A 16341-nucleotide genomic window follows, 5' to 3' on the forward strand; every position below is an offset into this window, starting at 1 on the left:
ATTTCTCCTTACCCTTCAGCTCTCAGCTGAGATGTTACTTCCTCAGAAAAACCTCCCCAGCCCCTTCAGACTGGGTCAGGTACCCCATCATATGCTCTCAGATTCCCTGGAACTCTCTTTCTGTGCCTCATCATGGTTTGTGATTTTCCACATGCTTGCATGTTTATTATTTCAAGTCTCCCCCCAAATCCCCAAACTTCAAACTCTTTGATAGCAAGAACCGGTCTGTTTTGCTCACCACTGTATCCCAGCACCCAGATGCTTGCCTGGCCATCTTGTAAAGGCTCAACACATATCTATTAAATACATGAAGAAGTAAATGGATGAATGAACACTTATCTTCACCTATCATCTGCTTTCTATATCTAACTAGCATAATGTCTAAGAGCAAAAAGTCGAAAGCCAGAATGCCTGGGTTTGGAGCCCAGCTTTACCACTCACAAGCTGTGTAAGCTGGTAGAAGTTATTCTTTCTGTGCCTCTGATTCCTTATCTATGAAGGGTGGATAATAATAGCATACTCTACCTAACAAGGTTGTTGTGAGGATGAAAAGACTTAATATATGTAAACTGTGTGGAACAAGGCTTGGCACTCAAGTACTATATTAGTAATAGCTATTGTTCTTAGCCTGCCTCATCCATCTCTCCATTTACCCATTCTGAGCTCCCCCACAAGGACTCATTATCTTATTTCCGGTCTTTGAGTACTGGTGACTCAGTGTTATTTGCAGATTAGATAGCAAAGTTTTTTTTTAAATTTTTATTATGGAAAATTTCGAACAGGTGGAGCAGAGAGAAGAACGATAATGAACCTCTGTAACAAGTTTCAACAATAATCAATATTTTGCCAGTCTATGTTCATCTTTCCCCTTCCTCATCTTTCTGCCTTCTGGAGTATTTTAATACAAACCCCAGATGTCATATAATTTTATCTGAAAACACTCCATTATGCATCTCTAGCAGATAAGGACTTTAAAAAATACAACAATACCATTAGCACACTTTAAACATTAACAATAATTAGGGAAGGCTTTTGAAACTCCATTCCCCTGGGGGAAGCTGGGGGAATGGGAGCCCTCACTCTGGGGGTAGACATGAAATGAGGAACAGTCAAGAGAATTAATATAAAGTACTGTGAACAGGCTCTGATACATAAATGGGATATAGTAATAACTGTTATTTTGATTCTTTTCCATTTTCTCTACTTATCCACCCTAAATCCTCCCCAACCCCTCTCTTATTTCTGGTCTATGAGCCTGTGTTACCCTTTAGAAAGGAGGACTAGGAGTCCAGGGTGATGAGTTTCCTGGGTCACTTGCACCCCTTGGTGAGAGCTGGGACTCTGGAAGGCACTGAGAAGGGCCCGAAGGTAGTGACTGTGGGACTGAGGGGGAGGGAAAGAGAGCTAGAGGATTTAGTGCGTTTTAAATAAGGGGGAGTCCTGGGGCGCCTGAGTGGCTCAGTTGCTTAAGTGTGAGACTCTTAATTTCAGCTCAGGTCATGATCTCACAGTTTGTGAGTTCCAGCTCCACTTTGGGCTCTGTGCTGATGGTGCGGAACCTGCTTGGGATTCTCTCTCTCTCTCCCTCTGTCTTTGCCCTATCTCTCTTTCAAAATAAATAAATAAACTTTAACAAAACAGAAGGGGGAGTCCTGTGGCTGTGTGAGAATGGTACTGAAAAAAAATCCAATAACCTAAGGGCAAGCAAGCAGGAATCCTGGTCCTTTCTTCCCAATATTCAGAGCCTTTGGGGATCATTGAAAGCTAGGAAGCAGGGAGGCCAGAGTCTGGGTCCTGAGGGAGTTCCTTCTAGCTTTTCTCCACAGCCCACAGAAAGGCAGCTGCCTGAGACAGTAATCAGGGTTTTGCTTTGCTTCATTTTGAGTTCTCAACTGCTCCAAAGATATGTAAGAGATGATGGTAGATGTTGAGCCAAAGCACAACTGGAGATGGCCTGCCCTAGACTGGCGATGAAGATTTTTGTGCTCCCATCTCTTTTCTCCTTTCTATGAAATTCTCCCCAACCAGCCTTTCTCATCACACGCCTACTTTGGGTACCCAGAACGCCTGCGCACTCGACTCACCCCAATGCAAACTTGCCTCTAGGGAGAGAAGTGATTCAAACACTTTAACAGAGTAAGCAAGCTCTTTCAAAAACTGGCTTCCAACTACCTCATCTACCTCATTTCCCACTACTCTCCTTTCTGGCAATAGACAGTGGACACAGTGAAGGAGCATGGATTTTCCATATAGACCTGGTATTAAATTCTGGCTCTGCTATTTCCCAGCTCTGGAACCTTAGGCAAAGTCACTTTATGTCCCCAGCCTCAGTTTTCGTATCTGAAAACGGGGATAGTAGTAGTATACTAAAAGCCCTCTTAACAGAAGGCTTAAAGCCATATGAAAATATGACCTAAAGTCATGTGAACTAGGAAAATATCCCATAGTTTCTTTTTAGAAGATCCCCTTTGAAACTAATGATCTATGGTATTTACAAAAAGCTTAAAATCCTCTGGACTTATGGTGGGTGTGACTGGGTCAATAAGTGAGTTTTCAAACACTGAATGTTAATTAGTGCCTTGAAGAATCACAATGTCCATGTTTTCATCGCTGTATGAACAAGGGCAATTTTTGTTGGCCCACAACCTCTGAGGATCATCCAAGCAACTGACTTAAACTCACTGCGTTTCCTGCCCCAAGCTCTGAGCTCTGCCTTTGAAAATGACCGCATCCTAGTTGGAGCTTCTAAAGAAATGGTAACCATACGTTACAGCACTACTTTTTTTTTTAGCACTACTTATTTCTTTTTTTTTTTTTTTTTTAAATTTTTTTAACGTTTTATTTATTTTTGAGACAGGGAGAGACAGAGCATGAACAGGGGAGGGTCAGAGAGAGGGAGACACAGAATCTGAAACAGGCTCCAGGCTCTGAGCTGTCAGCACAGAGCCCGACGCGGGGCTCGAACTCACGGACCGCGAGATCATGACCTGAGCTGAAGTCGGCTGCTCAACCGACTGAGCCACCCAGGCGCCCCAGCACTACTTATTTCTTAAATGAGAGCTTTGGCTTGGCTCTTGAAGACTCTTCCTCAATGTAAGTCTAAGTCACGGGGACCATGCCTCCCAGCGTGTTTGAATTCAAAGCATGCTCAATGCCAGGCAATGGCGAGCATGGAATGAAGGATATTTGGGGGAACAGGCTATGGAGAAGGTCTCTAGCGGCCACTAAAGTGACCGAGATCATATCAGGCATTTTACTTCACTCACGAGGATAGCTAGCACACGCACACGCACGAAAGTGCTGAAGCACTGCTTGCACCGAACTGAAAATGCGAGAGATGAGAGGACACAACGCCCTCCCTTTCCGTTGGGGCTGGGACCGCCTCTTAGCTCCAGCGCGTGTAGGCGCAGGCGCGCGACCTTCGCGGGCGGGCTCCGGCGGTGGCGCGGAAGGAGGTGCTGCCGATTGGCCAGCCGTGAGGCCGAATGTTGGCCTTGACCCGCCTTCCGGCGCACCACGCATGCGCCGGGCGGGAGCGAGCGAAATTTGATCGCCGCCTGAGATACCTGGAGCCCGAGTTGGGGGTCATGGAGGCGTCCAGAGGGTCTGCGGAAGCCGCGGCCTTAAGCCCGGAGCAGGCTGCCCGTTACCTGAGGTATGTCTGGGCCGCTGGGGGGGTCTAGCTCGCAGGCTCTGGCCGGTATTGGGGGTGGGAAGCCCTCGGACCCTCCCGGGGGCCCAGACTGCTGAGGCCCTTGTGAGACGCGCCCTTGCGTTCTCGGAGTAGGGCGTGGGAATCTGCTCAGATTTCTAAAACCTGGGGAGCCTCCCGATGCCCCCTTCTTTGGTCAGATAGCTCTCCAGTGCGAACTCCTTAAAAGTCAGAACTTCCACTGATCAAGCCTTTCTTGAGTCTTGCCAGTCTACCAAACACCAGGCCTAAGGGATACAGAGAGGAGTGAAACACTAACCTTGCCCCCTCAATACTGCTTATATTTTGGTAATGGAAAGGGGTAGGTAAACCAAGAATCGCTATAATGTTTGATGAGTGCTGAAAGAGGTATAACGTGCAAGGCATAGTATGGGCATAGAGGATGAGATTGGTCAACTACAAGGGCCGGCCTCACAGAAGGAGATGCTTGTGTTCAATGAGTAAGCGTTCATCTTATGGCTAAGGGTGGGGGACATGGTGATGTGAGGATGAGATTTAAACTTTTTTTAAAAGTTGTGATAAAATAGAAACAATGTAACTTAGCCATTCTTAAGTATACAGTTCAGTGGTGTTAATAACATTAATAACATTAATACTGTTGTTAAAGCAGCACCACCTTCCACCTCCAGAACTCTTCAGCTTGCAAAGCCAAAATTTCCTATTAAAGAACTCCTTCCTCCCATCTCCCTCAGCCCCTGGCAGCCATCATTCTACTTTCTGCCCTGGTGCATTTAACTCCAGGAGCCTCATACAAGTGGCATCATACAGTATTTGTCTTTATGTGATGGGTTTATTTCACAGAGCATACTTTCATCAAAGTTCATCAGTATTGTGTCGTTACAGAATTTCCTTCCTTTTTAGGGGGGAATATTCCATCATGTGCACATACCACATTTTGTTTATCCATGTATCTGTTGATGGACACTTGGTTGATTTCATCTCTTGACTCTTGTGAACAGAGCTGGCTTTGAACATGGGTGTGCAAATCTCTCTTTGAGATCCTGCTTTCAATTCTTTTGGATATCTAGCCAGAGGTGGGATTGCTGGCTCACAGGGTAATTCTATTATTAATTTTTTGAGGAACTGCCATACGGTCTTTTACTGCAGCTGCATCATTTTACCTTCCCTCCAGCGGTGTACAAGGGTTACAGTCTCCATATTCTCGCCACCACTTGTTATTTTCTGGTTTTGTTGTGATGGTTGTTACTAGCCATCCTAATGATAATGAAGTGGTTGGGATTTTGATTTGCATTTCTCTAATGATTAGTGATGTTGAGCATCTTTTCATATGCTTATTGGCCATTTGTATATCTTCTTTGGAGGAATGTCCATTCAACTCCTTTGCCCATTTTTTAGTCAGGTGGGTTGTTTTATCTTCACGTATTTTGGGTATTAACTCCTTATCAAATATGATTTGCAGATCTTTTCTCCCATTCTGTAGGTTGCCTTTTCACTCTGTTGGTAGTGTCCTTTGATGCACAGAAGTTTTAAATTTTGATGTTTTACAAACAAATAAATTGGGCCAGTGTAATAGTTCTGTCTTCCTTTCAAAAAAAGTGTGTTAAGGCTGTTAAAAGCTAAAAGGTCTTACTGAAGAGTAAAATCACATCTTTAGGCTAAGTTACATGACGCCTTTAAGGAAGATTTGGGAAAACAGGGAGCAGTGTGGTGTGGTAGAGTACTAGCTTTGGAGTTGGGCCATTTGGGGTTCAAAATATGGCTCTGCCATCTGCTAGCTGGGAAACCTTAAGTGAGTCATTTGACTGTTCTGAGCCTCAATGTTTTCATCTGAAAAATGGGGATAGGAAGGCTTAAGCTATTTAACCCCCTCCCCTCCTTTCCCTGAGCAAGCAAAAATGCCTGGATTTCCCCAACACTGCCTCTTATACAGGCACCTGTCTCTTCCTTGCTCTCAGGTGCTCTTTCCTGAACATTCCCAAACTCCCCTGCTCCCTTCAATGCTCAGCCCTTCTTTCACAGTCAGCATCTTCTGCCCTCACAGTCCCCTGCCTCTCATGACCCCTCAACTCACAATCTTTTTTATTTCTCCTAATCTTTCTCTGTCTCTCCCATCCTCTTCCAAATCCAACCTACACCGAAGTCCCCTGGCACAAAGCATCACCTTCTCTGCCTTCTTCAGTGCTGCTAGTCCTCCTTGGCACACTCTGCTCACACATATCTGCCTTTCTTCCTCCCTCTCTCCTCTCTCTCCTCTTGCTGTCCCACCTTCATCTCTCTGCCCCTCCTGCCTGACAGCTGAAAGAAAACTTTGAAACTTGGTGTCATACACTCTCTGCACCCATGTTTTCTTTTTCACACACGTCTTCTGTCAGATGAAGTAACTGTCGCACGCTTTCGGTGCCTGTCATGCTTACCCCCCAGCCCTTCTCTTGCCCACCGTCCTCCTCTCCCTCTTTCTGTCCTGTCTCTTCCTGTTCCCCATTATCTCTTCCTCTGTCACCCACCTTTGTCACTCACTCTCCCTCTCTGGCACTCATATTTTCTTGCTCCTTCTCCCATTCTCTGTCACCCACCACATCCTTCTCTCTCTTGCCCCCATTCTCTCTCCTTCTGTCACCCATCCTGTCGACACTGTCCTCTTCCTGCTCACACTGTCATCCATTCTGTCTCATCCACTTACTCTTCCGTCCCACCCTCTTTCTGTGTCTGTCATCCTCCCCACTGTCGCCCCTTCCCCCCTTTCTCTGTCACCCATAACCTCTGTCCCCCACTCTCTACCTCTGTTACCCATTCTCTGTTACCCACTTTGTCATTCACTTTCCTTCTCTGTCACCATTCTTTCATTCTGTCACCTACCCTCTTTTTCCTCTCTGTCACTGTATCTTGGGTCCAGTCAGGAGGTAGAAACCATATAGCATATTAAAACAAGAATTTCAATATAAAGAATTATTAAAATGATAAACGAGTGACTATAAGAAATACAAACGGGGCGCCTGGGTGGCTCAGTCGGTTAAGCATCTGACTTCAGCTCAGGTCATGATCTCGTGGTTCGTGGGTTCACGCCCTGCGTCAGGCTCTGTGCTGACAGCCCAGAGCCTGGAGCATGCTTTGGATTCTGTGTCTCCCTCTCTTTCTTCTCCCCTGCTCATGCTCTGTCTCTCTCTCAAAAATAAACATTAAAAAAAAAAAAGACATACGGAAACTCCATATGGTGTCCTTGGGCTAAGGGGGAGTATCCAAGGAAGGACAGACTTGGAAGGGGATCCTCTCCCCAAGGCTGAGGTTCAGACTTCATTGGAGAAGTGTAGTTCAGCCCACTGTGTAGCGGAGAAGTGCTCTGGCTGGTCTGCATCCCCTGGGCCAACAGGAGGCAAACTTCTGGAGTGCAGGTGGCCAGCAGTCTATCAGCAACTCTTGGCATGTGCACACAGAAGAGGTAGGGGCCCAGGGCACAGGCGAGCTGTTGGGCGAGCTGGTTTCTGTGTGAGGGGCTGCAAGAAGGTTATTGCCAGGCCAGGTGGAGGCTTCAAGGTCATTGAGGGACGGCATGTTCTGGGTTTGTGGTTGTGGGCTATTCTGTTGTCCCCCTGTGCTGCAGCAGCCGGCAACTTCAGAAGAGCCCCTTCCTCCTGAAGTGTCCCTCAGGCGCCCTCTACTGAGAAAGAGTAGCATCGTGTTCACTGTAAAGGAGAGATGCTTAAAGGAATTCTGTCCATTATCACAGAACAGGTATTGAGGGGTGAATTTGGAACTGAGAGGCAACAAATGATGACTGGTAGAGTCAGCCACCCTCTGCTTACCTCTGTCACCCACCCTTTCTCTCATGTTGCCTACCTTTTGTCTCTCACTCACTGTCTATGTCACTTGCTCTCCCTGTGTCACCAGTTTGTATGTATCTATGTTGTCCATACTGTCTTGCTATCACCTGTCTGCTGCTCTCTTTCTCTATTCTCTGTGTCACCCACTTTCTCCTGTCACTCAAACTGCTTTTGTCAAGGTCACTAATGATTTCATAAATCTAAAGGTCACTTTGTAATCCTCATCTTCCTTGACTTACCAGCAGTATTTGACAGTGTTGATCACTTCTCCATGAAACTCTGCATTCATTTGGCTTCCAGGACTCCTCACTGTCCTGATTTTCTTTTTCTTTTTTTAAGTTTATTTATTTATTTTGAGAGAGACCAAGAGAATGTGAATGGGGGATGGCAGAGAAAGAGGGACAATCTCAAGCAGGCTCTGTGCTGTCAGCACAGAGCCCATGTGGGGCTCGAACTCATGAAACCATAATATCATGACCTGAGCCAAAATCATTAGTCAGACGCCCAACCAATTGAGCCACCCAGGCTCCCTTCTCCTGATTTTTTTTTCTAATATAATTTATCGTCAAATTGTCTTCCATACAACACCCAGTGCTCATCCCAACAAGTGCCCTCCTCAATGCCCATCACACAATTTCCCCTCTCCCCCACTCCCCATCAACCCTCAGTTCTCTATATTTAAGAGTCTTTTATGGTTTGCCTCCCTCCCTCTCTGTAACTTTTTTTTCCCCTTCCCTTCCCCCATGGTCTTCTGTTAAGTTTCTCAAGATCCACATATGAGTGAAAACACATGGTATCTGTCTTTCTCTGCCTGGCTTATTTCACTTAGCATAATACCCTCCAGTTCCATCCATGTTGCTGCAAATGGCCAGATTTCATTCCTTCTTATTGCCAAGTAGTATTCCATTGTACATATAAACCACATCTTCTTTATCCATTCATCAGTTGATGGACATTTAGGCTCTTTCCATAATATGGCTATTGTTGAAAGTGCGACTATAGGGGCGCCTGGGTGGCTCAGTCGGTTGAGTGTCCGACTTCGGCTCAGGTCATGATCTCATAGCTCGTGAGTTCGAGGCCCGCGCCGGGCTCTGTGCTGACAGCTCAGAGCCTGGAGCCTGCTTCTGCATCTGTGTCTCCCTCTCTCTCTGCCCCTAACCCAGTTGCATTCTGTCTCTGTCTCTCTCAAAAAAAAATTAAATAAATAAACATTTAAAAAAAATTTTTTTAATAAAAAAATTTTAAAAAAGTTATTAACTGGATCTGTTATTCTCATTCAAAAAAAAAAAAAAGAAAGTGCTGCTATAAACATTGGGGTACATGTGCCCCTATGCATCAGCATTCCTGTATCCCTTGGGTAAATTCCTAGCAGGCTATTGCTGGATCATAGGGTAGTTCTATTTTTAATTTTTTGAGGAAACTCTACACTGTTTTCCAGAGCGGCTGCACCAGTTTGCATTCCTACTAACAGTGCAAGAGGGTTCCCGTTTCTCCACATCCTCTCCAGCATCTATAGTCTCCTAATTTGTTCATTTTAGCCACTCTGACCGACGTGAGGTGGTATCTCGCTGTGGCTTTGATTTGTATTTCCCTGATGATGAGTGACGTTGAGTATCGTTTTTTGTGTCTGTTGGCCATCTGGATGTCTTCTTTGGAAAAGTGTCTATTCATGACTTCTGCCCATTTCTTCACTGGATTATTTGTTTTTCGGGTGTGGAGTTTGGTGAATTCTTTATAGATTTTTGGATACCTGCCCTTTATCCGATATGTCATTTGCAAATATCTTTTCCCATTCCATTGGTTGCCTTTTAGTTTTGTTGATTGTTTCCTTTGCAGTGCAGAAGCTTTTTATCTTGATGAGGTCGCAATAGTTCATTTTTGCTTTTAATTCCCTTGTCTTTGGAGATGTGTCGAGTAAGAAATTGCTGTGGCTGAGGTCAAAGAGGTTTCTTTTTACCTTGCTGATGCTGCTTCTCAGATTATGCTGATACCTCCTCATATCCTTACTTTTTTTCTTTTTCTCATCTTATGTACTTTAAATTCTCAGACATCATCTAATTTCATCCTTAAATACTTCAGTGCTGCATCTCTTTTTAAAAAGAACACATACTTACAAAACCGTTATAATGTATCACCTAACAAAACAAGCTAATTCCTTGATATCAGCTAATACCCAGTCCATATTCACATTTTTCAAGTGGTCTTTAGTCTTTTTATAATTGCTTTGTTTGAATTAGGATCCAAAGAAGGTCCACACACTGCATTTGGTTATATTTCTTAAGTCTCTTAATCTAGGGGCACCGTGGTGGCTCAGTTAAACATCTAACTCTTGATTTTGGCTCAGGTTATGATCTCAGGGTTTGTGGGTTCAAGCCCCACATAGGGCTCCGTGGGATTCCCTCTCTCCCTCTCTCTCTGCCCCTCCCTCTCTCCCTGTCTCTCTCTCCCTGTCTCTCTCTCTCTCTCTCTCTCTCTCTCTCTCTCAAAAAAGTCTCTTAATCTAAATCAATCCCTCCCCACCCCTGACTTTTATTTCTATGCCAATGATTTGGATTAGTCTGATGGCTTCCTTGTAGTATTATTAGTTTGTTCTCCTATCTCCTATAATTTAAATTTAAAGGCTTAGATTCAGGGGAAGATGGCAGCGTAGGAGGACGTTGGGCTCACCGCGTACTGCTGACCACTTAGATTCCACCCGCATCTGCCTAAATAACCCAGAAAACCGCCAGAAGACTAGCAGAACGGACTCTCCGGAGCCAAGCATAAATGAGAGGCCCACAGAAGAGGGTAGGAAGGGTGGAGAGGCGGTGTGCGCTACACAGACTGGTGGGAGGGAGCCGGGGCGGTGGAGGGGCAGCCAGCCCACCCGGCAAGGCAGAGCCCCCGAGTCTGGCTTGCAAAAGCGGAGGGGCCAGAGGGAGTGTGTTCTGACAGCCAGCGGGACTTAACATCTAGAATGTTATAAGTCAACAGCTCTGCTTGGAGAGCGGGAGGGCTAAAGGACAACGGGAAGGACAGTTGTTGAGCTCCGGAGGACAGACCTCAGCTTGGCAGGGAACAAAGGCACTGGGAAGCGCCATCTCCCTCACCCATCCCCCAGCCAAAATCCCAAAGGGAACCAGTTCCTGTCATGAACTTGCTTGCACCATGCAAACACCCAATGCTGTGCTTCTGTGGATCCATCCCTCCGAAGGGTCTGCCTCCCTCCCGGTGCCTCAGGGCTCCTCCCAAAGCAGACCACCGAAGGCAAAGTGAGCTGAGCCTACCCCTCCCACCCCTGTGCACTTTGAGGATCCACCCCAGCTAATACACCAGATCCCATCAGCTAATACGCCATATCCCGTCGAAGCAGCACCACAAGCCTGGCAGTGTGCAAGTAGCCCAGACAGAGGCCACACCACTCCACTCCACAGTGAGTCCTGACCCTGGGAGAGGGGAAGATAAGGTACACACCAGTCTGACTGTGGCCCCAGCAGTGGGCTGGGGGCAGACATCAGGTCTGACTACGGCCCCGCCCACCAACGCAAGTTACTCCAGACAGCACAGGGTAAGAGTCCTGCAGTTCCCCGCCACTCCAGGGACTATCCAAAGTGACGAAATGGAAGAATTTTCCTCAAAAGAAACTCCAGGAAGTAGCGACAGCTAACGAACTGATCAAAAACGATTTAAGCAATGTAAGAAAATGAATTTAAAATATTAGTCATAAAATTAATCGCTGGGCTTGAAAAAAGTATAGAGGACAGCAGAGAATCTATTACTGCAGAGATCAAGGGACTAAGAAACAGGAGGAGCTAAAAAATGCTATAAATGGGCTGCAAAATAAAATGGAGGCGACCACAGCTCGGATTGAAGAGGCAGAGGAGAGAATAGGTGAATTAAAAGATAAAATTATGGAAAAAGAAGAAGCTGAGAAAAAGAGAGAGAAAAAAATTCAGGAGCATGAGGGGAGACTTAGAGAAGTGACATAATTAAATGAAATAATATACGCGTAATTGGGATTCCAGAGGAGGAAGAGAGAGAGGGGAAGCTGAGAACTTCCCTGAACTGGGGAAGGAAAAAGGCACTGAAGTCCAAGAGGCACAGAGAACTCCCTTCAGACGTAACTTGAATCGATCTTCTGCACGACATATCATAGTGAAACTGGCAAAATACAAGGATAAAGAGAGAATTCTGAAAGCAGCTAGGGATAAACATGCTCTAACATATACAGGGAGACCCATAAGACTCATGATGGCTCTGTCTACTGAAACTTGGCAGGCCAGAAAGGAATGTCAGGAAATCTTCAATGTGATGAACAGAAAAAAAATGCAGCCGAGAATCCTTTATCCAGCAAGTCTGTCATTTAGAAGGAGAGATAAAGGCGTTCCCAAACAAACAAAAACTGAAGGAATTTGTCACCACTAAACCATCCCTACAAGAGATCCTAAGGGGGATCCTGTGAGACAAAGTACCAGAGACATCACTGCAAGCATGAAACCTACAGACATCACAGTGACTCTAAACTCATATCTTTCTATAATAACACTGAATGTAAATGGACTAAATGCCCCAACCAAAAGACATAGGGTATCAGAATGGATTAAAAAACAAGACCCATCTATTTGCTGTCTACAAGAGACTCATTTTAGACCTGAGGACACCTTCAGATTGAAAGTGAGGGGATGGAGAACTATTTATCATGCTACTGGAAGTCAAAAGAAAGCTGGAGTAGCCATACTTCTATCAGACAAACTAGACTTTAAATTAAAGGCTGTAACAAGAGATGAAGAAGGGCATTATATAATAATTACAGGGTCTATCCATCAGGAAGTGCTAACAATTATAAATGTCTATGCGCCGAATACGGGAGCCCCCAAATATATAAAACAATCACAAACATACACAACCTTATTGATAAGAATGTGGTAATTGCAGGGGACTTTAATACTCCACTTACAACAATGGATAGATCATCTAGACACAGGATCAATAGAGAAACAAGGGCCCTGAGTGATACACTGGATCAGATGGACTTGACAGACATATTTAGAAGTCTGCATCCCAAAGCAACAGAATATACTTTCTTCTCGAGTGCACATGGAACCTTCTCCAAGATAGATCACATACTGGGTCACCAAACAGCCCTTCATAAGTATACAAGAATTGAGATCATACCATGCATACTTTCAGACCACAATGTGATAAAGCTTGAAATCAACCATAAGAAAAAGTCCGGAAAACCTGCAAAAGCATGGAGGTTAAAGAACACCCTACTAAAGAATGACTGGGTCAACCCGGCAATTAGAGAAGAAATTAAAAAATATATGGAAAGAAATGAAAAGGAAAAGACAACAATCCAAATGCTTTGGGATGCAGTGAAGGCAGTCCTGAGAGGAAAATACATTGCAATCCAGGCCTATCTCAAGAAACAAGAAAAATCCCAAATACAAAATCTAACAGCACACCTAAAGGAACTAGAAGCAGAACAGCAAAGACACCCCAAACCCAGCAGAAGAAAAATAATAAAGATCAGAGCAGAAATAAACAATATAGAATCTAAAAAAACTGCAGAGCAGATCAATGAAACCAAGAGTTGGTTTTTTTGAAAAAATAAACAAAATTGATAAACCTCTAGCCAGGCTTTCTGAAAAAGAAAAGGGAGATGACCCAAATAGATAAAATCATAAATGAAAATGGAATTATTACAACCAATCCCTCAGAAATACAAGCAATTATCAGGGAATACTAGGAAAAATTATATCCCAACAAACTGGACAACCTTGAAGAAATGAACAAATTTCTAAACACCCACACACTTCAAAACTCAAACAAGAAGGGGCGCCTGGGTGGCTTGGTCGGTTGAGCGTCTGACTTCAGCTCAGGTCATGATCTCACGGTCCATGAGTTCGAGCCCCGCATCAGGCTCTGTGCTGACAGCTCGGAGCCTAGAGCCTGTTTCAGATTCTGTGTCTCCCTCTCTCTCTGCTCCTCCCCTGTTCATGCTCTGTCTCTCTCTGTCTCAAAAATAAATAAACGTTAAAAAAAAATTTAAAAAAAAAACTCAAACAAGAAGAAATATAAAGCTTGAACAGACCCATAACCAGCGAATAAATTGAATCAGTTATCAAAAACCTCCCAACAAATAAGAGTCCAGGACCAGATGGCTTCCCAGGGGAATTCTACCAGACATTTAAAACAGAGATAATACGTATCCTTCTCAAGCTATTCCAAAAAATAGAAAGGGAAGGAAAACTTCCAGACTCATTCTATGAAGGCAGTGTTACTTTGATTCCTAAAGCAGATGGAGACCCAATAAAAAAAGAGAACTACAGGCCAATATCCCTGATGAACATGGATGCAAAATTTCTCAACAAGATACTGACAAATTGAATTCAACAGCATATAAAAAGAATTATTCACCATGATCAAGTGGGATTCATTCCTGGGCTGCAGGGCTGGTTCCACATTCGAAAGTCAATCAACGTGATACATCACATTAATAAAAGAAAAGATAACCATATGATCCTGTCAATGGATGCAGAAAAAGCATTTGACAAAAGTCAGCATCCTTTCTTAATAAAAACCCTCGAGAAAGTCGGGATAGAAAAAACATACTTAAACATCATCAAAGCCATTTATGAAAAGTCCACAGCTAATATCATCCTCAATGGGGAAATACTGAGAGCTCTCCCCCTGAGATCAGGAACAAAACAGAGATGTGTACTCTCACCGCTGTTGTTTAACATTAGTGTTGGAAGTTCTAGCATCAGCAATCAGACAACAAAAGGAAATCAAAGACATCAAAATTGGCAAAGATGAAGTCAAGCTTTTACTTTTTGCAGAAGACATGATATTATATGTAGAAAATCCGATAGACTGCAACAAAAGTCTGCTAGATCTGATAACATGAATTCAGCAAGTCGCAGGATACAAAATCAATGTACAGAAATCAGTTGCATTCTTATACACTAATAATGAAGCAACAGAAAGACAAAGAAACTGATCCCATTCACAGTTGCACCAAAAAGCATAAAGTACCTAGGAATAAACCTAACCAAAGATGGAAAAGATCTGTATGCTGAAAACTGTAGAAAGCTTATGAAGGAAATTGAAGAAGACATAAAGAAATGGAAAAACATTCCGTGCTCATGGATTGGAAGAATAAATATTGTTAAAATGTCAATACTACCCAAAGCTATCTACACATTCAATGCAATCCCAATCAAAATTGAACCAGCATTCTTCTCGAAGCTAGAACAAGCAATCCTAAAATTTGTATGGAACCACAAAAGGCCCCGAATAGCCACAGTAATTTTGAAGAAGACCAAAGTAGGAGGCATCACAATCCCAGACTTTAGCCTCTACTACAAAGCTGTAATCATCAAGACAGCATAGTATTGGCACAAAAACAGACACATAGACCAATGGAATAGAATAGAAACCCCAGAACTAGACCCACAAAAGTATGGCCAACTAATCTTTGACAAAGCAGGAAAGAATATCCAATGGAAAAAAGACCGTCTCTTTAACAAATGGTGCTGCGAGAACTGGACAGCAACATGCAGAAGAATGAAACTAGACCACTTTCTTACACCATTCACAAAAGCAAACTCAAAATGGATAAAGGACCTGAATGTGAGACAGGAAACCATCAAAACCCTAGAGGAGAAAGCAGGGAAAAACCTCTCTGGCCTCAGCTGCAGCAATTTCTTACTTGACACATCCCCAAAGGCAAGGGAATTAAAAGCAAAAATGAACTATTGGGACCTCATGAAGATAAAAAGCTTCTGCACAGCAAAGGAAACAAACAACAAAACTAAAAGGCAGCCAACGGAATGGGAAAAGATATTTGCAAATGACATATCGTACTAAGGGCTAGTATCCAAAATCTATGAAGAGCTCACCAAACTCCACACCCGAAAACCAAATAACCTAGTGAAGAAATGGGCAGAAAACATGAATAGGCACTTCTCTAAAGAAGACATCCAGATGGCCAACAGACACATGAAAAGATGCTCAATGTCGCTTCTCATCAGGGAAATACAAATCAAAACCACACTCAGATATCACCTCACACCAGTCAGAGTGGCCAAAATGAACAAATCAGGAGACTATAGATGCTGGAGAGGATGTGGAGAAACGGGAACCCTCTTGCACTGTTGATGGGAATGCAAACTGGTGCAGCCACTCTGAAAAACAGTGTGGAGGTTCCTCAAAAAATTAAAAATAGACCTACCCTATGACCCAACAGTAGCACTGCTAGGAATTTACCCAAGGGATACAGGAGTGCTGATGCATAGGGGCACTTGTACCCCAATGTTTATAGCGGCACCCTCAACAATAGCCAAATTATGGAAAGAGCCTAAATGTCCATCAACTGATGAATGGATAAAGAAATTGTGGTTTATATACACAATGGAATACTACGTGGCAATGAGAAAGAATGAAATATGGCCTTTTGTAGCAATGTGGATGGCACTGGAGAGTGTTATGCTAAGTGAAATAAGTCATACAGAGAAGGACAGATTCCATGTTTTCACTCTTATGTGGATCCTGAGAAACTTAACAGAAGACCATGGGGGAGAGGAAGGAAAAAAAATGGTTAAGAGAGGGAGGGAGCCAAAACATAAGAGACTCCTAAAAACTGAGAACAAACTGAGGATTCATGGGGGGTGGGAGGGAGGGGTGGGTGGGTGATGGGTATTGAGGAGGGCACCTGTTGGGATGAGCACTGGGTGTTGTATGGAAACCAATTTGACAATAAATTTCATAATAAAAAAAATAAATTTAAAGGCTTGATGGAATGGGTAAAGAAATGTGCTACATGCACACATGTACACATAATAGCGTATTATTCAGCCATAAAAAAGA

The 16341-nt window shown here is 43.8% G+C and overlaps 1 protein-coding gene across 1 annotated transcript in view; it reads left to right on the plus strand.

Annotated features, from left to right (window-relative positions):
- Positions 1-3524: 3524 nt before the first annotated feature.
- ERCC6L (ERCC excision repair 6 like, spindle assembly checkpoint helicase) overlaps positions 3525-16341 on the plus strand; it is a 32474-nt gene continuing 19657 nt past the window's right edge. The window contains exon 1 of the mRNA XM_053891485.1: positions 3525-3655. Within this exon, the coding sequence (XP_053747460.1) occupies positions 3588-3655 (68 nt within the window). The 5' untranslated portion in view covers positions 3525-3587. The remainder of the gene's footprint in view (positions 3656-16341) is intronic.

The sequence above is a fragment of the Panthera pardus genome, unplaced genomic scaffold (assembly GCF_024362965.1).
Source record: "Panthera pardus isolate Hobbes unplaced genomic scaffold, ASM2436296v1 HiC_scaffold_27, whole genome shotgun sequence".
In the NCBI taxonomy this organism is placed as follows: Eukaryota; Metazoa; Chordata; class Mammalia; order Carnivora; family Felidae; genus Panthera; species Panthera pardus.